Source organism: Malurus melanocephalus, unplaced genomic scaffold (assembly GCF_030028575.1).
Source record: "Malurus melanocephalus ecotype Western Australia unplaced genomic scaffold, MMel_1.1 scaffold_225, whole genome shotgun sequence".
NCBI lineage: Eukaryota > Metazoa > Chordata > Aves > Passeriformes > Maluridae > Malurus > Malurus melanocephalus.
The window spans coordinates 282588-307630 of NW_026623457.1; the positions used below are offsets into that span (position 1 = coordinate 282588).

Consider the following 25043-nt stretch of genomic DNA (forward strand, 5'->3'; position numbering starts at 1 on the left):
GTTTAACTATTAGAGCCATAACTATTTGCAGATTAGTCTTCAACAGGTCAGGAAATTTGTCGTGTACATTGCCAAGTTTATTATGAGAGTGCTAACCAGCATTTCATCATTGTATCTTTGAGTTTGTCATTGCTYATTTTTAGTTCTCTCTCCCTTTAGAGAAAATATCCCTTTATTATTTTTTTCATTTAAGACTTCTGTTTTCAGGAATGAGGTACAGCTTACTGAACAAAGGGAAGGCACCCATGAACTTGTCACTTTGGTTTTGGGTTGGTTTTTTTTTATCCATGAATTCTTTCTTATTCACTTGTCATCGTTATCCTTTTTTTGCTTTATTTCTCTTATTTGTCTTGAAGTCAAAGTGGAAAGGGCTATCAAAGGTAAAAACCACGATGAAACCTTGTGTTATGTGAAGTGCACTTCATTTTTGTAACTTGTGTATTTTTAGTTGTGTTTGTGTGGTTCTTTGTCTACTAAACACCTATTCAGTGTTCAGGGTTCTTTTGTTTGGTGTGATTAGGATGAAATCTAGAGCCAGACAGTGTGGAACACTCATTAATGCTTGGCAGATGCATCATGATCTTACTGTTCATCTTGTAGCTACATGATTTGTGAGTTGATTATAAGCAAAATACTGAAAATAATGTTTGATGGTTGTGGGCATTTAGTTTCTGATGGCCAAGCATTAAAGTTCTTTACTGAAACCACTGAGAAAGGAGAGCTTGGGAAAGGTTAGAAAAGTGGCAAGTGGATGAAATCTCAGTAAGAKTAACCTGAGCACATTAATTTCTTTGTAGGAAAGCATAAGTGATGTTTTTTTTATGTGCAATAAGTACATATTCTATGCTAGAGGGTTTTTCTGGGAGAGAGGCAGTTATAAAATCAGTATTGTTAAGAATATCATATCATTGATGCGTGTGCACTTTCTCTTCATATCTGTATCACGAGGCTGCTTCTAACACATGTTTTAAAAAAAAWTCATCCTTGCAGCCATCAGAGAGACAAAGGAAGCACTGGAAAATGTGAGTGTCTCTGTAGAGGTTTTGCAGGAGGGAACWGAGAGACTTCATGCAAACCTGACAGATGTTAAAATGCACCTGAGCAACACCCTCAATGACTCCGCRTGCAGTGCGGCCCAGGCTGCCTCAACTTGCAATATCATCAGGAATTCATTAAGTCAACTGAGCATCAATGCCAATTTTAGTGGGGTAAGACCTTTTAAAAAATATTTTTCAGACTCTTCAATGCAATTGCCTTGAATAAGCCCAGTAATATTTCTTCAGGTCAGTGGCTTGGTGTGTGCCATCACTAGTGAGATAAGTGATCTTCCCTTTTTCTGTGTTTCTGGGTAATTCCAGTCACTATTTTCCTCTTCTGTGTAGAAAAGGATAAAATGTGTGTCAAGCAGMTACGTTAAAGTGCTGCTCTGGGCAATGAAACAACCTGCCCTGCCAAAAATGTTGAGAGTTAAGCTTTCCTTTTGTACAGCAGAGGTTTCATGAGTGTGTTAGGAAGATTCTACTACAGATCACTCTAGTTTCTCTGTCCTCTCTCTTAACTTTGAAATATTTACTGAATGAGCAAAACTGCTACTTTGATGTGACTCAGGCATGTTTTTTCCTTCCTAGTTGCCAGGCGTGAGCTCACAGCTTGCAAAGGTCAATGATGTCCTTAAAATAGACCTTTCTAGTCTGGTTCAAAAGGTACGTTTCTTGACAGACTTGTRAACTGTTAAGTAATAAACTGGGATGTGTGTATGACTTGTTTTCCCTTGATTTCTCAAGCAGTATTCTTTTGCTCCCAACTCAGCCTGCGTCTTGGTGGATACCTCTCATTGTTTGGCCAAGATTTAACACTTGAAAGTATTAATATAGTGCTTTGTATCTCCAGGATACTAAAGATCAAAAATGTATTCCGAGTTATCTGCTGGAAAGAACAGTCCCTAAAAAAATGAAAAGACAGAAATGTGGACCCAGTAGCATGCTCTCTACTTTTTGATTCAAGCTACAGAAATTTAAAAAAAATCACGGTTTCCAAATTAGTTTTATTGTATTCCAGCTATTTTAAAATATTTTGAATTCTTTATGTGCATATTTAATATTAAATTGGGTGCAATGGACCAAGTGTAATTGCTATTAGTATTTTTTGGAAGACTTTCCAGAAACACTACAATTTTCACCTAGAAATAGAATGTATTAGTTTGAACAGTTGAAAAATTTAGGAATATGAAAATGTGTACTAGGAACAGGAGGCACTTTCTGAAACCAAAGGCTGTGTGTAGGSGTTTAGACGCCTTCCTGCTTTTGAAGTATTCCTGCTTGCAGGGAGTAAGGTTACAAGCATCCACTGCTTGGTCCCCATGGCATGGACCCCTTTCCCCTTCTCACTGRAGAAGGCATTGCAGTGTTCCTAGAGACATTTGGGTTTCATTGTTTGTAAGAGGCATTTCATGTTTGGAAGGCATAGACTTGCAAACAGGAAGTKTWAGGCTGGTACACAGTAACTCCTTTTACTTAGTGAATCTTCATATGTGTGTTCTGCCTTTTGGATGAGATAGATCTGRCAGGCAACAAAGTTTGAGGTGATTGTGACTGATTCATGTGTATTTAAGTATAGATATTTTTTTCCCAAGGAATATTCTGGAGGCCAGACTGAATCTGAAACATATTTAGAATTCCTGTTTTGCTTTCACCTTTCCTAATATGCAGTCACAAAACTGTTTTTTTCTTTGTATTTCCATATTCATTTTAGTATGTGTGTACTTTGATCCYTGAATAAAAGGAAAAAAACTGCAAACAATTTGACAATGAGAAACATGCCATAATTTTTCCACCTTTGATTCTTAGGGTTATGCAGCATTTAATGATACTCCAGACTTGGTGGTGAATCAAACCAGGAACATTTTAGCAGGTGAGGACAATCTATCTTTTCACTTTGATTAYTGAATGTTTTTGTTTTCTTTTATTGGTAATATATTTTTTTGCTAAGTATAATTAAAAATGGAGATGTAAAAGTTAACTTGTTTTTAAAATTTTATGCTAGAGAAAAAACATAGAAAGCAACTGTATCTTGATGAGTATCCTAAATTAAATCTGAAAATAGACCATGTGGTATTTTATGGAGGAGTTTTATCTGCTAGGCTTTTTACTGCTCAAATAATGAGAAATCTTGTGATCCTCACTTCATACTGATGTTTTATGTGGTTGAAAAACTAATTTTCCTTGACCGATGTATTTATGGCATATACTTAACAGTGTGATGTTAGAAAAACTGAACCTCCCTGCTGCTGTATTGAAGTGTGGTGGATGGCAAAGTGAAAGTCAAAATATGCCTTAAGGATAATTTAAATGGCTGCCTCACTTGTTTTATTACTTGGGCTTTACACTTTTTTGCTCATTGACTGTACCTGTGTGGTAGTATAGCATATGTATACTAATCTGTTTTAATTTTTGTTCTTGCATTGTGGACCTGTTCTGCATTATATATAAGCAGCTGTTCCTTGTAAGTTTTTCTGGTTTGTTTTTTTTTTCTTTCCCTCCTGGGCAAAATAAAGCACAGTATGGATATAAGCATAGTGTACTGTGTGAACTTGCCTGTAATGAGCCAGTTTTCTAAAACTGATATTATGCTTTTTATTAGCCAATCTAGAGCAGATTTATTCATTTTCCATATCTGAGATGTAAAACACCGACAAAACAATTTATCTGTTTGTAAAGTGTTGGGGCTTTGTTTGCGTAAAAACTGGGTTTGAGCTACAAAAGAAATAAAATAATTAGGTTTGCTAGAAAAAAGATGCATTTATCTGTAAACTTCTAAAACAAATGTGATTTGTTACCTGGTTGAATTTGAGGAGTAATCATCAGAACAGACAAAAGCTTGTCCAGTTGTTTTTTGAGAAAGAAGGAAGTGTTGCCTACTACCAAATTACAACCTGTAATTACACATCCTACTCTTTCAGTTGAAAGAAGGGAAGAGTATAGAGAAACTGCATTTTACACATAGACAATATATATAATAAGTGAATGAATCATGTCTTTGTGTACCTAAGTAGTGTCTCTCTAACCTGTAAGTGGAGGCTAGCATGTTTGATCATAATCTGAGGGAAAAATGGCCTAATGGATTGTTACCTCGGGAGTGTTGCTAACTAATTAGAATGAGTTCATTTAAGTAATCKCTTTTAATAAGATAGAAAATAACTAGTATAGATTCTCAATATAGGCAGTCCAATTTCTTTCACAGTGTTGTATTCCCAAGGCATGGAGTTTAAATAGATTTTATTCTTCTCCTTTTTAAACTTAGTGGCTAATTGTCTTTCTCAATGTTGCCATTTGCAATATTGCATGAAAAGCAAGATTTAAGTTAGCTAGATAAAAAGTGACACATTCATTATAGTGAGAGGAAAGAGGAGGAACTCTGGCTCRACGTCTACATCTTTTATCATTAAACTGAATGCTATAAACAAAGTGTGCATTTTGAAATGCCATTTTGCTGCTTTGAAGCTTGATGCTTTTGTTGCCTGCTTGTGTCTTCCTCACACTCGTCTTCGTGGCTTGTTTGTTACATGTGGCAAATGGCTTAATAGCATTTTATAATGCATAMATGGAATGTAGATTTCCTCTATGGATGTGTAACAGTGAAATGTGTTTGTTCTTTTAGATATCAAAAGCGTGCTGGAATCCATTGGCTCAAATATTACTACCTTCACAAATGGGCTCCCTGTTCAGAAGGTTTTAGCAGATTTAATGGTGTATCTTACACAGAGTGAGGCATATGTTCAAGATTATTTTCCAGTAGTGGAGCAGTACGATTTCTACAGGTATGTACAAGAAATAAGGCAGGACTGCACTACCCGGTAACACGTGGTGTTCCATAAATTGAAAGAAGTGCGGCACAGAACATAAAGCCTAGGTTTTTACAGCATTAAATATAGTTATTTACAATGACAAGCCTAACACAGTGCGCAAAATGTTAGTAARCCTCACAGTGAGAGCAGCTGTGTACTTCATCACCAATGGTCAGTCCACATTCATAAATTTCTCCATTGATTCTTGAATAAATACTGTTCGAACATCTGCTTTCTCTGAGTAATTGTTTGCTACACTTGGAGCACTTTGACACTTCAGCAGTCCACCTACAGTAAAACTGGTTTTGGGAACCATGTTCTTCTGGTGCTTGTTCCCCAGCCCTTCAGTAGCAGCTGACTGCAATCCAACAGTGACTGCGTGCTGGCCCAAAATACATGCYAATGTAGCAAATATTTTTGTCTTTGCTGACACTGATTGCTCAGATATAATCACGAGTGGGCCATTTGGGAATATAGTATTGCATGATGTYTCCTGAACGTCTCCAACATATTCTTTGTGTGAAAATAACCAAGCGCTTTATCCTTTATTCCTTAGGTGGCTGGGTTGTCTCATTCTGTGCTGTATGTTGGTCCTGATTYTGGTCTTTTACTATCTTGGTTTGCTCTGTGGCACCTGTGGTTATGATAAACATGCTTCTCCAACAACCAGGGGCTGTATCTCCAACACTGGAGGAAACTTTCTTATGGCGTAAGTTTCACTTATCAGTGAAAAAATAAATAAAGGTTCCTGTGGAAGGTTGGTTTGGTTGAGTTTTTGAASGACATAGATAAGAAAAGAATTTTGCTTGTTACCTATGTACGTCTGCTGAGACAAAATAGAAGTAAATATTTGTTTCACATTCAAAATAGAAGTAAATATTGATTACACAGAAGGACTGGGAGATTTGGGGTTGTTYTTTCACCCATCACAGCTGAAAGATGAAACTTCTGAATCTACCATTATAGGCGAGTGCTGTGGCTAATGAATTTCTGTGCAAACCCCTTTGGAAATGGCAAAAACTGGAGACAAATAATGTATAAGGGGAAATTCTTAGCTTTTAAGTAGACTTGAACTTGCTCAAAATTTAAAAAACCCRTGCAAGGAGACAGGAGACACTTGACCTTCTGAGAGCGTTTCTAGATGTTTGGAGTTAAAAAGGGCGTAGTAATGGTTTAACGCCGTTTCTGCTGGGAACAGGAGAAGATTGCATCTGAAACCTGTCTAAAAGTGATTTGAGAGCAGCAGGCTACAGAGTTGAATTTAAAAAAACTAAATCATATGGCTTTTTGGCCCTGAAATGTAATTCTTAAAACAGTTTGCATGCTCAATGCAGATGCAAGTTTTTAAATGCATTTTAGCTAAAGATTTCAAGAAGACTGCGACATTTAAGATGTTTCAGATGGCAAGAGCATATAGAAAACAGACCATCTATCAGTTTGCATATCTCTTACTATAGCTGCTGTTGGCTTCACTTCATTTGTTGCCCCAAATGTGTTTATATATACATACGTACACACACACACACACACACACACACACACACAATGTTCTTGTAAAGCAAAAACTTACTTAGCTTACTTCTTTTTCAGTGGTGTTGGATTCAGTTTTCTTTTCTCCTGGGTGCTGATGATTGTAGTGGTGCTCACTTTTGTCACAGGTGGAAATGTAGAAAAATTGGTCTGTGAGCCCTTTGAAGATAAAAATTTATTCAAGGTAAGGTTATTTGTGTTATTAATAAAGTAACAGAATCCCCGTGAGTCCCAATGGTCTTGTCAGTTTTGTACAGCATATTGTCTTTATAGGACACTTGAARTGAGTTTGGGTCTGGTTTTACTTTCTCCTTACAAACCAAATAGAGRCATTCATCCTTTCTTGGTTTAATTTGCTTTGCAGTGTTAATACTGCATGCCTGTTTTCCTTTGGAGACAGATTTTTCTGATACAGTGTTCCTTGGTGATGGCGAGCCTTAATATTCACTTTCTTTATCAGAGAGTTTGAATTTGCTGTTTTGCTTGTATTTTCATTAGTGTGTGATAAGCTTAGATATAGTTATATGTGAAAACACCAAATATGAATAAATACATAAAGATACTTGGAATTATAGTAACATTACTGAATTTTGTCTTCYAGGTTTTGGATACACCTTACTTACTAAATAAGCACTGGAAAAACTATCTTGCTGGCATCATCTTTAAAAATCCAAATGTCAACTTGACTTTTGAAAAAGTGTACAGGTATTAGAGTTATGATTAAGATTCAATTCAGATCATATTCAATTATTTTTTATTTCATTCAATTTATATGTATGGGTTTTGTGGCATCTTCTGTGCTTTGTATTTCAGGCACATTCAAAAATTGCACATGTTCCAGAAGACATTCTGATTTTCTAGTGATTGAGAAGCAAAARCAATTTTTTCCTATATATATGAGTTATTGGGGAAAATCATCATAATACTGTATGACAGTACTAGTCAAGCTATTTGATAAAATATTTTGCATCTTTCAGAAACTGTTAATCACTTCTCTTATAGATTGAGCTTCAAAAATATAAGTCTTTTTTAAAGGACTGATTTTCTTAGAATAAGAAAATGTTAATCATTCTCTTAAAAACTGGTTGTCAAGGTGGTTTTTGGACTGATCTGTGTATTTGTATTTTTTCAGTGATTGCAAGGAAAACAAAGGAATTTATACTTCCCTACACCTAGAATACCTGTTTAACATCAATGAGCTTYTAAATATTAGTATGGTAAGCAATGAAACTATGAGTGAGTGCATGATTGTTTCTGAATTATTTTGGCTCTTGAAACACCATATAGCATATCTGGGTTTTATGGGATTTTGTTTTTAATAGACAAAACATTCTGCAGGGAGACAAGAGCTGTCCAAGCTAATCTGAAAGAAAGAATCCTGTTTACAAATAAGATATTTTTTACCASTCTCAGTGGGTCATGGAAGATTTTCTGATGTGCTTTTTTTTTCATTTAACTGATAATAATGTTTAACTTTGAAACTTGCATGGAAGGTTGATGTATATCTTTCAAAGGCTAAATTGAACATTGTGGTGTTCGGTGAGTCTTCTTTTTATATAAAAGTCTGTCTTGGTGTGTTCTCCTCTGATTCCAGTCAGATTTATATTGATCCAGGATATGATATACCTTGGTTCTAAGAATGGTTCTGGGTTTGGTTGGAAGTAATTGGGATAAAACCAGCTTTTCAGTCAAGCTGAAATGATCCATGACTGCACTGCCATTACAGGACTGTACTAATTTTGGGTTGCCTGTAATCCCTGTCTTCATTACAGCAACCCCTTGGGGATACATTCCATTCTGCCAGGCACTGTGCCCACTTAATAGACACAGTCCCTGCCCCAAATAATATACAATGAAAATGAACAAGGAAGATTCACTAASAGGGACAATTATTTTTAGTTTCCACAATGGACTAATAGAGGCAGTGAAGGAAGCCAAATTTTCCGATTCCTCAACTATAGCTCTGCAACCACTGCAGGTAACATAGGTTGGGTGCAGTGCAGGAAGAGTTCAGATAACACTAAGCAAGTCATCTTCAGTCACCACTAAAGGTATGTAGAGGAGTCCTGTCCAGTCCTGTGGCAAAGAGTGTCTGTCCTGGCTGCAGCTGAGATACTGACTTCTCTASGTTTCCTTTCTTAGGGCCAGGGGTAGAACTTAATGTTCTTAAGGATAACATTTCCTGGAGGGATGTTAGTTAGAATGGAAGGCAAGTAATCCATTGGTAAAAAAGGGACAACGGCAGGTTAGAACATGGCATAACTAGGTACTGTGGATGCTGCAGGGAAGAGAAGAACATCACCACCAGCATTACCTGCTAGATTCTGTTGAACTTAATTGAATTAAACTGATATGGGCAAAAATCAATGTATGCTTCCTCATGGAAATGAGGAGTCAGCAAAAGCAAGATGCTTTTGGCAGGAGCTGTAACAGAATATGTGCTGGCTGCAAACTACTTTTATGCTTTCTTTGGTTTCTCTCTCAGTATACAGAAGATGTAGCACTTAAAATTGAACATATTCAGATAAACCTCAGCAAAATCATTCTGCTGGATGAAATTGGAAAGGAGAATCTTCTGAATTTCAGCTCTTCAGGAATAGATGGGATAGACTTTTCAGCATATTTGACAGAGGTGAGACTGTAGTCAACTAGAGATATGACTGGGACAAAGTATAAAATGAAATGTTTCTTTAACAGTGGGCAAACCGGAAAAATCTGCTTTTGTGTGAAACACCATGTTTTGGAGGCTCATAAAARTAGGGAAGAAAACTTCAGAAGTTAAGGTCAATGGGTATTAAAAATAATAAAGAGTAGATGGAGTAGGCTGTGTAGTTGAGTGCAAACTGTCCCTAAGTGTAATAACAGCATACCTCTTTTCTTACTGCTCACATCTTTCAGATCAATAAAAGTGTTACCAAGGTTGATCTTCTCTCATTTGCTAATGATTTAGAAGCAAGAGCAGACCAGTTGGTAAGTTCAATTCAGTAATATCATAATACATAAAATATATTATTTATATACCATGTAAGTATAAATATATGGCAAAGTAGACTTTATATGGGAAAATTTTTGTGCTTCAGATATTTACGTACATGGTGCACTGTCATTTAAGGAAAAACATTGAGGAACAATGTTGCATATGAGCTGTATTTTAAATCTTGCTAATTATTGATTTTTGTATACTCTTGTACATTTTCTGCTTTGAAAGTGAATTTTCTTAAATTGCACCGTTGGCTTGAGAAATGAGGGGAATGCTTCATTTGAGTATTTCCTGTTATGGTGTTTACATGTTRAGATCCCAGATGAAGGAAAAACTGGTTAGGTCATGATGGCAACGGTCATGATTATTTGAATGATTTTTTTTCAATTTTTTKAAAAATTAAAAARAAWTTTCWWTTTTTTTTCAATTTTCTTTAAGGAAGAACCTTAAAGAAGCATCAGAATTAAAAATAGATCAGGCAGACCAATTTCTTCACATAAAAGACATAATTGTCTTCAATAAGTAAATCTTGTAAATGACTAAATGTGTTCACTGTTGCAGTCTAGTCTTTTTCTTTCTTGTGATGCTTTTTAGTGTAATCTGTGAAATGTCTAAAAAAAGAGGTCAAAACTYCAGTAATATAAGGTATTAAAAAAGTTGGAATGTTAAAAAATTGTACTGGTTTTCAAGGATATTTTATAATCTCACTTATTACTAGCGATAGTTCTTAGAACCGTCAATTAAAAAATAAACTAAAAGCTTTTAGAATTAATTAATTTTGGGTATCTAGTTTCCAACTTTTGGCACCGTGCACAAAATTGAACATAGGTTTTTACACTGGAAATAACAAATGGAATAAAACTTGCATCAAACCAAGGTGTCAGGGTATGGAGGAGAGAGCAATACCACTCACATGTGTTGTTAGGTAAATGAATTCATCTTGTCAGTACAGGAGATGAAGCATCCTGAAACTGCTCAGTGTCCCAGCTGAGTGCTTACATGAACACTTCAAAGAAAGCAATTACATCTCTGAGCACTGAAGTCTGCCATTATTACACATCCAAAATGGAGTTAGCAGTGTGTATGCAGGGAGCTAAGTAGTTTTGCTACAMAAAGGAAATAGAAAATAAATTTCTATCTGAGAGTAAAACCGAATTTTTTAGGATTTTGCAATGGTGTCAGCTCCAGTCAGGCATTTGGACTTGAAAAACAGAGCAGAAACTCGTATCTTCTGACTGAAAGGTGGGAGCCACAAAACCAGAAAAAACCCTTCATAGGCAGCTTTCCACGTGACTGGCTGAAGATACTTAAAATTCTGTGCCCCTTGGAAACCAGAGGGTGCCTCAGGGTGATGTCCACATTGCCAAAACAAAACCAAGTATCCATGAYTGGAAGATGCTTATCCCAGCTGGGGTGCAGTGCTGCAGGGCTCTTACTGTGAAGTTTGGCTTGTGGCGAGTGTGAGGGRGATGTGCTCACTCTTCTGTATTTAAAATGACTTAGTTCACCATGTGAAAATTCTCTTCAGTTACATCTGTCCTGATAATGTTATAACCAGAAAAGCAAGGTAATGTATCTGGTTTGGTGCTGAGGTTTGAATTATTAATAGAGRGATTCTTTCCCCTCCTTGTGCTGAGGAATTCAGTTTGCTGTATCCCATTTTTAGCATGAGCTGTTCTGGATTGGATGTGTAACTTTCATTGTTTTTTGCTTTGTTGGAAAGCTTTGAGGTTACTGAACAATACTGCATAATTGCATTTTTTTGCAGCCAAAAGGAGCACTGGAAAATGCCTTAAAAGGACACGCAAACAACATTCGAATGATTCATAACCAGCARGTCGTTCCACTGGAGCAAGCTATGGTAAAACATTATAGTAGTACTGAAACATAAGTGTAGAAAATATAAATCCTTAAATCTCTTAAAGAGGTTAGAAAGCTGGACTTCTRTAAGCACAGATCGTGTCAATGAAGAGTAATCTGACTAAAGTATGTATTTAATAAATAGTTTTGCTACTTAGACTACTACTGGCTTATAATGCTGTCTAAAATAATGGTCTTTTTCTTGCCTGTTTATTTCTATAGCTGTTTGTGATTCTATATGAATAGAAGAAGTAGGCGAGAGCTTTACAAAACTCTAACCCWAAAACCCCCTAAATCACTCRTTTTCTTTTTTGCTTGTYATTTGTCTTCAGTAGTGAAAACCATTAGACTTCAACAGTTTATTTCTTGGAGTTAGCAGTCACTAACAGCATTGGAATTGGAAACTGACAATAGTATTTCGAGCCAGTCTTTTTTATTGATGCTACAAAAGATGAGAAGGGGCTTCTGCCGAATTTTGCCAGACTTGAAATGATACAGTATCAAGCTGTGAATCTCCTACATGTTAGGTGTTGCTTTTTCCTCTACATAACATGAAGACTTTTAATTTATCCTAGCATCTGAGGCAGTATTCCTGCCCCATGAAAGTCCACTTACAGAAAAGTATTCGATCTTCTGGTCCACTCTGATTCTGTGCTATTCTTTCCTAATTAACTCCTAATTATTCTCATCTCTTTTTTCTTTTACAAAACTGACTGTCAAGAAATATGTTAAAGCTAGGGTAAGTGCTTTTTCCCCTTCAGAAATTGCACAGTATAGAATTCTTTTAACTCTTGGATCTGATTTTAACTGTTCTGTCTTCCCTTCAACTAAATGTTACTCAGTTCATTGCTTCTAACTTTTGTTAAATCAGTGCTGTTGGTGARGTATTGATTCGATGATTAAACCCACAATGTATTAATTTTAATGCAGCTGTTGTTGTATATAATGTGATGTGTAGTATTAAAAACAAAATAATCTATAGAAAATCAAAGCCTGAATATAAGCTTAAAACAGGTGGGCTCTTATCTGTAGTAATGACTTGAAGCTCTTTTTCTCCCCTGCTTTCCAATAGAGCACTTTAAATCAGAGCATTAGGTTACTGAAGAGGACATCATCTGAACTTATGGTAAGCTTTTCTTTCTCCAACGGGAACATTTTTGTGTTTTAAATCCTTCCACCTCATATGCAGAGTATATATTTTCAGTACAGTTTTCTAGCTGTTCTAGCTGCTGTTATTGGAAGAGGTTGCTATGCAYTGAGGTAGTAACAAGGATGTAGATCTCTTTTCTGCGTAAAGAGAAAAATAAAAGAACATTTGGGATGTTTTTGGCAGTATGAATTGTAAACTGAATTGTCAGGTGATAAAATAGGCTTCAATACCATTCTAAATAGTGTATTATTCATTTTCTTCAGAATGTAGCATTTTTTTTCTGGAGTTGTTGAATGTAAAACTTGGGGGAAACAACCACAAAACACAATGCGAAAGTATAACTGACTAGAGAGAGCTTTGTGATTCACATCCTCAACCACCTCTTKTCCTATGCCCAGCTCCCACTGGGGTCAGTTTGAGTTGTACTCATTACCTTCCTGCTTCTGCACCATCAGCCTTGCTCTGGGATCCTGGATCTGTACAGGATCTGCTCCAGGGTGAGCCCATGTTTCCCCTCTCAGTAGTGCCTGCAGCACTGTGAGACCAGCTGGCTTCGCTCTCCACGGAGTGAGCAGCAGGATGGTTACTTACCTGAAAGCAAAGCTTTCTGTTGCCACCAGCCTACCTTGGCTCTGGTAGCAAGAATCCAGGCACAGTAGTGGCAAAGTCATAGTCACAACAGCTTTATGAGCTGTACCTACCTTAGTGCTTCCCTTTGCAGTTTTCACCCATCCACCACCACAGAGCAGCAAGGTATCTGTTAGGATCTGTGATTTGAAACTGAGTCAGGAGGGAAGAAGCCATGAAGTAAGGTGATGATAAGAAAGGGATGATGTTTAAYTCTATAGTATAAGTAAGAAACATCTCTACGTTTTCAGGCTCTTTGTACACAATCCTTTATGTGTGTTACATGAGAGACTTTATGGGGTTGTACATATATTGTAAAATCATCTCAGTCCTTCAGGATATTGATTAGGGGCATATTCTGGCTGTACAGAGTCCTACTTTAGTGATCAAGAGCTGTTGTGATAGTATAGGGCCCACAGTTTTTTTCCTGTGCACCTTGTGTGTCTRTCTGTAGTGTATATGTAGATATTGATTTAAGTATTTCTACACTTAAGTAGAGGAAAGAGAGTGGAAGATAAAACTAATCCTAGTATATAGATTAGTTGTGTAGGTTACAGAAAAAGATACCAGGTCATAACCACTAATACATCCTTTCTCAGAATGAGAGAATATTGAGGTGATCATGAATCCTTAGGCAGGCTCATGTTCTGTCTGGAATKGCATTTTTTGTCAGGTTTTGACAAGACAGTGACATCAGTTTATCAAGAGTATAGGTTGCTGGCATTTGCTATAGAGSCATTGCAACAGCCTGAAGGGGATTGGTTTATATTAAATGTCATCTTTTCCTCTCCAGGTTAAGGTGAAAAATGTCATTAGTGCTGTTAATGCTGCTCAGAATCTCATAAATAACAACGCTTCTCAAGTTATTGTCCAGGTAAGCTCTGTTTGATCAAACCACATTAATACATGATGTCATGGAGATAGAAGTTAACTTGCTTTTGTTCTCTTTTGTCTGGTYCTAGGAGACAAAAAAGTACATGGATACCATAGTTGGCTACTTTGAGCAATACACTGAGTGGGTCAAGGAGTCGGTAAGATGCATTTACCTTATTGAGAGAAGCTACATTTAAAAAAAAATAAGAAAGCCAAACAGTAGTAGTAGTAATATTAATAATAATAATAATGATAATGGTATTATTTTGATTGTATATTTTGTAGTTTCAAGTTTTAGTACATTTGTACTTACTGTGAGTGGAAAAATCAGTCTCCTATAGTTTTGTTGRGTTTGCAGAATGGAAATGATGAGTTGTGTTGTTTGGAATGCAGTGCAAATTTAACAGTATCATTTTCAGGGCTAGCCTGAAATATACCATTTGTGCTAATACTGCACTAAACCTGACTCTGCATAGTTCAAATTGATGTCATTAGCATCTTGTTTCATTTTTCTCTCTTCAGCTGCAGTCTTTGAGAAGGTAAATTGATGTTTAAAAGACTTTCAGTTGATAGTATATCCTACTGGTATTTATTTTGAATTTAGATAGGGTAAGACAWAACAATTTAGTAATCTATAACTGTAAGCAAGATTAGAGATTCTTATTTTATTCTGTTAGATACTTTAAACTGTATTTTTTTAATCTTTCTTTCAGATTGCCATGGAAGTAGCAGCATGCAAGCCTATTGCCAATGTGATAGATACAGCAGTAGATATTTTTTTATGCCGCTACATAACTGATTCYGTGGTAAGAAACATTTTGTTACTCAGATTTGGGGCATCAAGTAAATAATTTTTTCAACATACATTTGCGTTTAATTATTMTGGCTATACTACTCTGAAGTAAGAAAATAAAGTTATCACATACAAAGTCATGTAAAGAATATGTTCTGATCTGGATCAAATCCAAAGACAAACCCGCGCTGGACTTTTTAGGTTTTCACTAAACTTAAGCTTCTGTTAGCAAGAATTCTGTAAAATTAACTGATTCTGAACCACCTTGAAATGGAGAATGGAAAAGCAGAAAGGTCTGAAGTTTCATCTGTAACTGTTGCTAACTTACAGGGGTGAGATAGGCAGGAAGCAAGTATCTTTTCTGAAATCTAGAAAACCTGAATGAGGTTTTATCACTTGACTTGTAGCAGTATGCTGGAGACATAAAGAGCACCATGTGCCTGGAAAGTAACTTGTCACTTCTTAGCTATTACTTCACTTTATGGCATCTTAGCCAGATCCTAATGATACTACCAGTAATACGTGTGATCAGTCAAAGCCAAAGCACTCTAACCTTGATAATGCTTAACCATTAAATGTTTTATCTTGACTTTGCTTAACCATGAAAACCTCCTAACCTGTGTTGTACTCACTGATTAGCTGGTACATTACAGAGCTTCTGTTTTCTTTTGTGGAGCCATTAACCATCTGGTGAGAGATGAACCATGATTTTCCTGATAGTAAAATTTAGCTGAGTCACTTGGAAGTCAAAATGCTTCCTGCAAATACAAATCAAATTTGAAAAAACATTTAAACATCAGGTGATAACTCAGTTCAACTGTATAATAACGGAATTAGTTACACAAACAGGGCTGCAGTTAGCAAGTTGTAAAGTGCCTTGAGAAAGTGCTCATATTTTGACAAGAACTTCAAGAACGAATTTCTACTATGTTCTTCTGGTAACTATGGTTAGAATATCAAGCAAGGGTTCAGTACCTTTCTGATTAGTTTTCTCTGTGACTCTTTTTTTCCTTGATTTTGCTTTTGTTTCAGAATACGTTCTGGTTTGGTTTGGGAGGCTCTTCAATGTTTCTAATTCCTGCCATAATTTTTGCTGTGAAACTCTCTAAATACTATCGTAGAATGGATACAGAGGATGTATATGATGAGTAAGTATACATTCCAAAATAAGCTAAATGGCAAATGGATTAAAATATTTTTCTAGTGTTACATGTGAAGGCTCTATAATCCTTAAACCTGTGCTGCCATATTAGAACTGCATGTTCACGKGAAATGTTGCATGTTTGGGTCAGTGCCTGCAAAGTGCTTCATGCAGGTGGCCTTTGGCAGCCTTGACTTGCCATGACTGCAGATAGTACAAGCTCTGGCTTTGAGAAACTTATGTCACAGTGAGATCTTCAGAGCTTTGTGAGCAGCCTTGATATAAATAAGTTCAAAATGTGCAAATAATTAGCTTTGCYAAGTAACCTGTTAAGGTGAATTATGCCTGATTTGTAATCTCCTTGTATTATTTGCTTTCTTACTGTCTTAGTTATTCCTAACCAGTCTTTCCTTTTTCAATTGCAGTTCCTCTGTCTCAGGGACTTGGCATTTTACTTTATGATAACTATTCTTACGTATTTTCCTATCAGTTTTTTTTACTGTTTTCTACGCCTTGTTTTGCTCATTGTTCAGTTTCCCTGTGTATTGCATTTCTCACATTTCACAGTGGTTGTTTTCCATTGCACATTCACAACTCAGTAGAGCAGAAACAGGCATGTACAGCTGAAATTACTCACTTATTAGTGTCTACTTAATTGCTTCTCCTTTTCTGTGTTTTTTAGTGTCAGAAATATACCCATGAAAAYGTAAGACATTTTTGCTGATACTTTTAAAAATTATTTTATTAATGTGGGACGGTTTATATTTTTAATGTAACTTGTTACGTCGAAGGAGATARCATGTTCTGTTTCACCAGACTTAATAAATTATATTAGAGTTTCCAACTCAACAAGAATAGAAAAAGAACTAACTGATTTTTGGAGAATATAAAAATACTATAAAATGTAAAATTATAACATAACTCTTGAATATTAAAAAGGAAAAGTTATATTCTATTGTACAGACACAGTTTATCTTTGCATATAATAGCCTCACCCATGTACATGTCTTAGAAGCCATACTGTACATAGTGCATCTCATAGTTAACATGGTCTTTCTTAGTGTATTTATTTTACTACAGTACGGAAAATGGTAATAATGGTTATCATAAAGAGCATTTATATGGTATACACAATCCTGTTTTTACAAGGTAAACCCAGTCTGAAACTGCATGCCTTCATGTGTCCTTACTTCAGCTTCTCTTTTAGTCACCTGTTCAATTTTCTTCATTCTTCAAAGTGAATCTCTTAATTCTCTGTTCAGTTTTTTTGCATGATTATTCACTATTGCAAATCCTGTATGATATATATTTCTCAAATATTCTTTACATAACATCAGACATAGTAGTAATTTCCTGCAGCTTAACAAAGCAATTGCCTAAATTTGATCTTAAAATCCAAGTAATCAGGTCTTTAGTCAGCACAATGGGTGGTCCTAAATTGACAAACCTATTAAAATGTTCTGATGGAAGATGGAAGTGATAGGATGGGATGCATTTGTACTCCTGAGTAGTTTTATTATTTAAATGGTGGGAAGAGATCTCCTGTGCAAAAGGCAAATGGTCCAGGTATGCCGAAAGCGTGAACATAGAAAATGGGTGTTTGTGCATGGGAGGGACTAGAATGTACCATCTCAAAACAAGAAGCTCAAGTTATGTTTAAAAAAAGGAGATTGGGGTTCTTTTCTGCCTCTACAGCTTCTGTGCTGTAAAACATTAACTAATTGAAAGGCTCAGTTTCCAGAGGGATAATATAGGATGTCCTACAACCTCTTTTTGGGTTTGCAAAAATTGCAAGTTGCTTAAAGAAGGAATAAATTTATGATTGAAATCTGTAGCTCAGTTTAGTTTTAGTGGTTTACCTTGCAATGTCATGACTGAATGTATAGGTTGAGTATTTGCAAAGAAGGTACCACTATGCTTTAAATAACAGTGAAGTACAAAGAGAATAACAGAGCTCAAAATTTGCATCTTGCCAGGGTTTATAGTTACATCTAAATGATGATGATTATGATGATGGTGGTTAATACTGTTAYTTAGAACTGTATTTTACAATAATTATATACTGACCAAATCTTCATTCTGTATCTCCTTCTGAAGGAAATCCTTATATAACAATGTTTTTAGTGATATTTATGATCACAATTGTGATCTGTTCTGAAGCTTAAGGGTGCTTGCTCGCCAAGCTAACTGATAAGGAGTTTAATTCCAAAGTACTCTCCCCTGACATATTGAAGAACTCTCAGTTTTAAGGAGCTTCAATATTTTACATTGAGAGAAAACTAATAATTTCTCAGGCCTTAGAAGTCCTTTTCTGATCTTTGAATCTTTAATATGACTGTTAATACCCTTGAGGTTCATAGCATGTTTTTTTGTGTGATATTGTGTTTTATTTGAGTGATATTAAACTAGTTTAATTTAGTGTTGCTGAACAACCTAAAAATTACTAGCATAAAATAATAATTTACACAAAGATCCACTAGTTCAGTCCTGACTACTTTTCCTAAATTCTAAGTTACTCAAAATGGGCTTCTGTGATAAAATTTAAAGATTCAGTTAGAAGTAGTGCTGTCTTCTGATGTGCTGAGATAATTTGAAAAACTGCTAATTATGGCATGCATGCTTTGAATTTCTCAGTATGGCATTCCCATATGAATAAAATCCTGATTTTAATTTTCATTTCAGCATACTCTTTGCTTTTATGCTATCCTTGATTATTCTCATTTCCTGCAAATTATTTTTGGAGATACTTAATGTGATATGACTTTGAATAGAATTCTATACACCTATACCTTCACAGGTTTAAAGAATCCCATATGGTTGGGCTTGGGGTTTTTTATCCTCCAAAATCAGCTGAATAACTTTGCTGGAACAAGACAATATTTGCAAATATTTTTATAACACTAGGATGTATGAGAGCTATAGGCGGTATATGTGTCTCACACGTGTTTTTATACATGTCAAAGATAAAAATAGCCTCAAGTGTAGCCACTGTTTTTGCGAGAGCAAAACATGAGGCTGGATTAAACTCACAAAAGAGGGGTGTCAAATAAGCAATCCAAGTATTTACTTCTATCATGAAACAAAAATAGCCTGAAAGGTTGGTGGAGAAAACCATGAATCTAATTCCTCTGGTGTGAAAAATGCTTGAAAAACGGGTAAAAGAATGAGAATAGCTTATGCCAACTGAACTTATCTCACCTAAGTTAGACACCATATTTCCATTCTATTTGTGGGCAAAAGAAAATAATGTGTTTGTTTTGTGGTTTTTTTTTTTCTTGTGCAGTTCTTTGGAACAGTGGTAACACATACTGGAAATGTTAAGTGGTAAGTAATAAGCTTAAGTCAATCCTAGATCTACTACTGCTTTACTATTTTAGGAAGGCTGYTCTGCTTTCTGCAATGTGAGTGGTGTAAGGTCTAAAAATAAAAAAAGTTTTTCAGTGATGCTGATGTTTGTATGAAAATCTACCCCTTTATTCTGTTTAAGTTCCATTAAAATTCTGTCTTTATAAAATTTTTGCTGAACTGTTTTTGTCATTTTTTTCCAGGCTATATAAATGAGGCTCAAGACTCTTCTACAGGAGCACATTGTTATTCTTCCAAGCGTATTGGCATTTCCATCCATCTGACAAATCCTGAGCCACTCGTTTAATGTCAGCTGTACTGTAAATCCAAAATGTACTATTGAATGTTATGCCATAAACTACTGTACGGAATATTTTGTGATCAGGGCACTGCCTCTCAAATACCACTGTTCAAGGCTTGAATTAAAATGTTTTTTTGGTTTTTTACTTTTTTACACTGGGCTTTCTACTTAACATCACAGTATATGAATTAATTAGAYTAACAGCCTTTGCCTAGCAATTGTCTGACAATTGTTCGAGTTCTTATCTTTAATTGTTGATTTGTGGTAAATACAGTACATACACGTTTACATAAAAATACATTTTGTATACAGCGACTTTTGTATATACGTTTTTCTTAAAACTTCTAAGTGTTTAGTTAAAATTTTAATATTGTATAATATTCTTCACAAATGAATTTACCAGCATGATCAGTGTTGCTATTTGGTGCTCTTGAATGACTACATTGGACTAAATTTTAATTGTAATGGGATCCACAGTGTCTCTTTGTGTGTCTAAGAAGTTAAGTTGCAGTTTTGTTTTCTCCCTTTTTTTTTAAGTATTTAATATTAGGGGGTTTTTCTGTATAGATCTGAAAGGGACATTTTGGAGAAGTTTGTTTTTAAACTTTGGGGGGGGGGTTGGGAATGTGTGGGATGCATAATGTAGTGAAAAACTAAGCTTTCTAGAGTTCAGTAGTACTCAAAAAGAGCATGAGGGATGTTCTGTGCTGGCGATCTTTAGAATGCTTTACATTCTCCGTCTTCCTTTTTTTCTGTCACACCCACTTCTGTAATGTCCTTAATAGTATCACTGTGGCTCTTTTGGAGACAGTGATAGTATTTTTGCTAAATAATTTTAAGCTGTGATTTACAAATTGAAATTCAAATCTGTTTAGCAATTGGAGTTAACATTTGTACTATTAGAATTATTTCCTTGAATTTAGGCATATGGTTGAGTTGAGAAATTAGTTAACAACAGAATTTATCAACAAGGCCAAAACTGTGTTATAAATATAAAACTTTCCAGCAGGTGAAGTAGTCAGTATATTGATCTAAAATAGTATCTCTTCATATATCAGTATTGTTAACTTTGTTTCAGACAGGGTTCATTATCTTCAAGTAGGGATAATCCTGTAAGTCATTAATATAATTTTAAAGAAATGCTGAAAAGTGATACCAGTCTTTAATCTGGAATAACCTTAAAATTTTCCTTTTTTAGGTCATAAATGGAAACATTTCTAATTGACAGTATGTAGCATATGTGTATATGTAATATTCAGAACTGCAGATTTTTAAAAGTTTCTATTTTTAATTTGAGAAAATGTTCCCAGTTCATTTAAATAAAAAAGAACTTGCTTAACTACCTTATGCTTGGTTCTCCCTTATTTTGTTGCGCAGACATCTTGCAGAAGAGCTGCACAGAGTTAAAATCTTATGAGAATRTATTTCTTTACCCTGATTAAATTTTTTGCTATATTTTACTTTCGCTTTTGGAGTAGGAAGGACTGAAAGAACTTTGACTCTGGGTGAGGGAGCTTCCTATTTCCACCAAGGATGTGAATTAYGCAAAGATGATAGGATTCAAGATAATAAGTTGTGGAGAATATCCACGTGACCTGTTTCTATAGCACTGACAGCAGAATTAAATACTTTTTAGTTCTTCAGATCCCATAGTTCACTGCTGGTATCCTAGCTTTCCTTGTTAAAGGACAACTGTTTTTTACTCATATGAGAGACCACAAACTGTTCCATCTGAAGCACAGGCAGACGCAGGWCTGAAATTTCAGATGGGAGTCAGACAAACACAGGGTGGTAGCATAGTAGCCAATACAGAAATATGGATCCAAGCTTTGGTATTCCTCCTTATCCTTGTAGTTCATTTGTTTTCATGATTAGACCTGAAAAACTTTAAGAACAAGAGATCTGAAGCTGGTGTAAATTAACAACAATTAAGTTGTTTTGGACTCCTTAGCAATTATTACAACTGGAGAGAGAGTTTTTTTTAGTTTCTAATCTAAGAACTCTCAGTGCTGTTGTGTATAACGAAGTGAAAACATTGTCAGTGGAGGTATTTGAGTGCTTGCAGTAGGGATTTGAAATCCTTGAAATTGAATATGAATGGGCAAGATTCTTCCATCTGGCTGGATGAAGGGTGAGATGACTCTCCAGAAAACAACAGAGGATGAATTTGAAGCCTAAAGTAGGCTTATGCCATTGTTCTGTGACATGACATGTGGCTGGAGCCACACCACTGAAGAGACAGGAGAAAGTAATGACAAGAAGCTAGAGATGAGGTCTCTGCTAAAAATGTTATTAAAATAGCCTTAGAAAGGAGATGAAAAGAAAGCAAGGTTGTTCTCCATGTCAAATGGTATTTAGTCATGGGGAAACTTGATGGCACATTGGAAGAACAAGGTTCAGGTGGCTCCATCTTCAAGCAGGCAGCTTTCAGGTTGGCTGGGCTGCCACAGCAGCAAGGCAGCCCTTGTCCCTCTTCTATCAAAGAAGCTTTTATTGTTGTGCCCTGCTGACAGTGTTGAAGGAGTAGTTTTGCCTTGGTATTTTCTTTAGCACTACCTAGTGAGTAAATACACAAAATGCTGTTCTGTTCCATTATGTATGGCCAGTGTTAAACACAGGGATTCTAGCACCCTGCAGTTACTGAAGTATCTGAAATACAGCAAAACAATACAACAGCCCTTTCCAGGAGCTGGTCAGGTCAGGCTGGCTGTAGCATTTTTGTCTTTGGAAGAAGTGCCTAGTAGGGGTCTTATTAACTAGAAAAGTATTGTGTCTTGCCACAGCACAGGAGGGATTTTTCCKCATGACCTTCTGAATGCCAAGGGACTTACAGTGATTTTTCCTTATCTCTGTTTTTAGTTAGTGCAACAGGATTCTGCTCTAAAATATTTCTGTTTCCTTGCCTTTGTTTTATGGCATTTTTACAGCTCACTTGTTATGAACAGGAAAACATCTATATTTTAAAAAGGTGATAAAGTGCAAATATCTATCTGGCATGCTCTGTGGTCTGTTTCCTGCTGCTGAGACCCATGTTAATTCTGCTGTCGTGCTGTTGTCTGAAAGTAACTCATGGTGTGACGATGAAAAAACTTCCAGATGTTTGGTGTATGTTTAGGCATGTAAAACCTTTTGTTCAAGCTTTATTTCTTATCTTGCTTACATATTGGAAGTGTAAAAATCTTTCATGGCTTAAAAAATGGGCAGTTGATCCATGTATGCATCCCCACTGCATGTCATGTGCTGAGAAAAAGAAGTACTAAAGTTGTATCCTTACTGTGAAAATCCACAGAATCTATTCCACAAATCAGCCTTTTTCACCTTTATAATCATCCAGATGTAGCTGCAGAGATKTCTTTGGCACTTTTAGCTTTTTTTACTTTGATAAAGTCTTACAAGCTCTAGCATGAAGATACCTATAAAGCAGCTGTAGAACGGAAAATACCTGTTAAAAATCAAATATGACATGTTCATCCTGGATAGGAATGTGCTGCTCAGTTATACAACTATCGTTCTGTATTTAACTGCATTTACAAGACTTGTCTTGTTACCTTCTTGGGAGTTCACACTCCCAAGGTTATTTGACACTCCCTCAGGCTGTAAATTATGGGCACATGCCTACTGAAGTGTGATTTATTATTTTTATAAAAAAGCCCAACCCTTACATCCCRTGTTTTGCTGGAAAGAGGCTTCTTTGTGCACCAAGACTTTAAATTGTGAGCATCCATTTACTTACTGCTTTCACTTCTTTGGATTGAGTTGTTCAAGGATCTTGATCAACTCTTCTCACCATGAAGAGTTTTGCTCTATTTTTCCTAGTTTTGATCTGTGGCATGGGAGGATTGGGACAGAAACTGAAGCCAAAGAAAAGAAGCAATGGTGAAGAAATCAAATTTCGGACTAAAGCCAAAGATGTTTGCATTATGAGGAGGAGTGGGGATGACGAGGAGATGAAACTTAGAATTGACTGCAAAAGCCAAGGCATGTCCTACTGGTGTGAATTCACTGGCAAGCCATCAGTGTGTCGTGCTTTCAGAAATAATCCAAAGATTTACTGGAATCAGATTGCCATGGAACTCAGAAAGATCCCACATGCTTGTGAATCCACAGAMGTGTTGAAGATCACCATGTGCCAGAGGGCTCATCCAGAGGCTCTCATGAAGCAAATAGCTGCTGGTGTGGAGCCAGAAGATGTGGCAAACCAGGAAGAATCGGTCCAGAAAGGTTTCATTCCTATGAGAGAAGCAGAGCAAAACTCTGACCCGATGCAGCATGGTCAAGGGTCTGAAAATGAAACAGAAGCGATGAAACTGGCACGGGAACATTGCTGGGAATCCCTGCATGGTGTCTGCTCCTACATCATTGGCATCTTTAGGGGTTAAGGATTTGCTTCAGGTAAAACTAATCTGGAAGCACAGTAGAATATACCTAAGGGTAATTCTATTGTACTTTCCTTTTATTTTGATTTTGGGGGTCTCTCAGGGATGTGGACAGGGAGGTTCTAAGCTCGCTTGCTAAAATCTACCATTACAAAGCCTGTTTTGTGGCTTTTGAGGGGATGGGCAGCTTAAATTTCCAGTGATCCATGTTGCTTCAGGGCTCCCTTACAGCCTCCTGTGAGGTCTTCAGTATGTACTGAGATGTTTGCCCTATCTGTTGTTGATCCTGTGGTTCTGTTTGAATTGGGCTGAATTTCAGTTCTGTTTGAATTGGGCTGGATTTTTGCCTTCTGTCACTCCTTCCCTCTTGTGCTGCCTTCTGGATTTACACCAGGGAAGTAAGATAAAGAACAAATGCATCCGATCCAGTAACAAATGCATCAGCGAGAACAAACTACATTCAGAAACTGAGAGAATAAAGTTTATTCTTCAAAACTACTAGTTAATAATTAACTATTTTAATTTTAAATATTAGTTTATAAACCACTTGCAGATATGAGTAAATCCCAGTGGACTGTCCTGGATCATGAGTCTGTTACTGTAAGGGCAGTGGGAAATCCCATGCAGGCACTTGTCTGTTAAGTTTCAGGTTTTCAGCCACCATTTAAAAAGGCAAAGCTCTTTATTGCAGAAATGATTGTTTTTATACCCCTTCCATTCCAGCTCAGAGAGAAAGCCAGGAGCTGGTGACTGAACCTGGCAAACTTTTGAAACCAATGCAAGTATATGCAGCATGAGCTGTGAGGTGTTTAGGCTGCTAAAGATAGTTTATGCCTAATACAGCAAAGTGACTAATTCTTTTCTCTTTATTTCTTTTTGTTTGCAGAGCAAMGTTACTACAGCTGAAGAAGTGTTCTTGCTGCAGTTTAATAATTTAGACATAAGAATTTTGGTTTAAAAATGAGTAATTTCTATAAGTCTTGTAGCTGTTTTCTCTTTAAATAAAAAAAACCAAAACTTTTTAACATCTCTGAAAAATGCATGAAACTGAAGGGGCTATGCTTAAAATGTGAGGATGAACTAACTCTCTGGGCTTGTTACACACCAAGGTGTACTGCATTTATATAATCAAGGATCTGCTTGACCATGCATAGGTTTTTGTGTATACTGACATGTTTCAGTTTGTTGAAAGCTTTTAATGATGATACATTTAATGAAAACAAT

The 25043-nt window shown here is 36.1% G+C and overlaps 2 protein-coding genes across 4 annotated transcripts in view; both read left to right on the forward strand.

The window, feature by feature from the left end:
* The window catches only part of PROM1 (prominin 1), a 59854-nt gene extending 39076 nt beyond the window's left edge, over nt 1-20778 (forward strand). For 2 of the 3 annotated variants that reach the window (XM_057374457.1, XM_057374455.1), the window contains 19 exons: nt 991-1208; nt 1629-1703; nt 2847-2910; nt 4657-4816; nt 5400-5552; nt 6434-6557; nt 6975-7078; nt 7506-7590; nt 8859-9005; nt 9272-9343; nt 11122-11214; nt 12286-12339; nt 13784-13864; nt 13953-14021; nt 14577-14669; nt 15689-15804; nt 16878-16946; nt 19081-19121; nt 19346-20778. In XM_057374457.1, coding sequence (XP_057230440.1) covers nt 991-1208; nt 1629-1703; nt 2847-2910; nt 4657-4816; nt 5400-5552; nt 6434-6557; nt 6975-7078; nt 7506-7590; nt 8859-9005; nt 9272-9343; nt 11122-11214; nt 12286-12339; nt 13784-13864; nt 13953-14021; nt 14577-14669; nt 15689-15804; nt 16878-16946; nt 19081-19099 — 1796 coding nt within the window. In that variant the 3' untranslated portion in view covers nt 19100-19121; nt 19346-20778. The remainder of the gene's footprint in view (nt 1-990; nt 1209-1628; nt 1704-2846; nt 2911-4656; nt 4817-5399; nt 5553-6433; nt 6558-6974; nt 7079-7505; nt 7591-8858; nt 9006-9271; nt 9344-11121; nt 11215-12285; nt 12340-13783; nt 13865-13952; nt 14022-14576; nt 14670-15688; nt 15805-16877; nt 16947-19080; nt 19122-19345) is intronic. The other variant, XM_057374456.1, reaches the window with a different exon arrangement.
* Nucleotides 20779-23023: 2245 nt separating this feature from the next.
* FGFBP2 (fibroblast growth factor binding protein 2) lies at nt 23024-25043 on the forward strand. The gene is made up of 2 exons (XM_057374453.1): nt 23024-23835; nt 24706-25043. Exon 1 carries the CDS (start codon nt 23232-23234, stop codon nt 23820-23822), a length of 591 nt encoding a protein of 196 aa, XP_057230436.1. The 5' UTR covers nt 23024-23231; the 3' UTR covers nt 23823-23835; nt 24706-25043.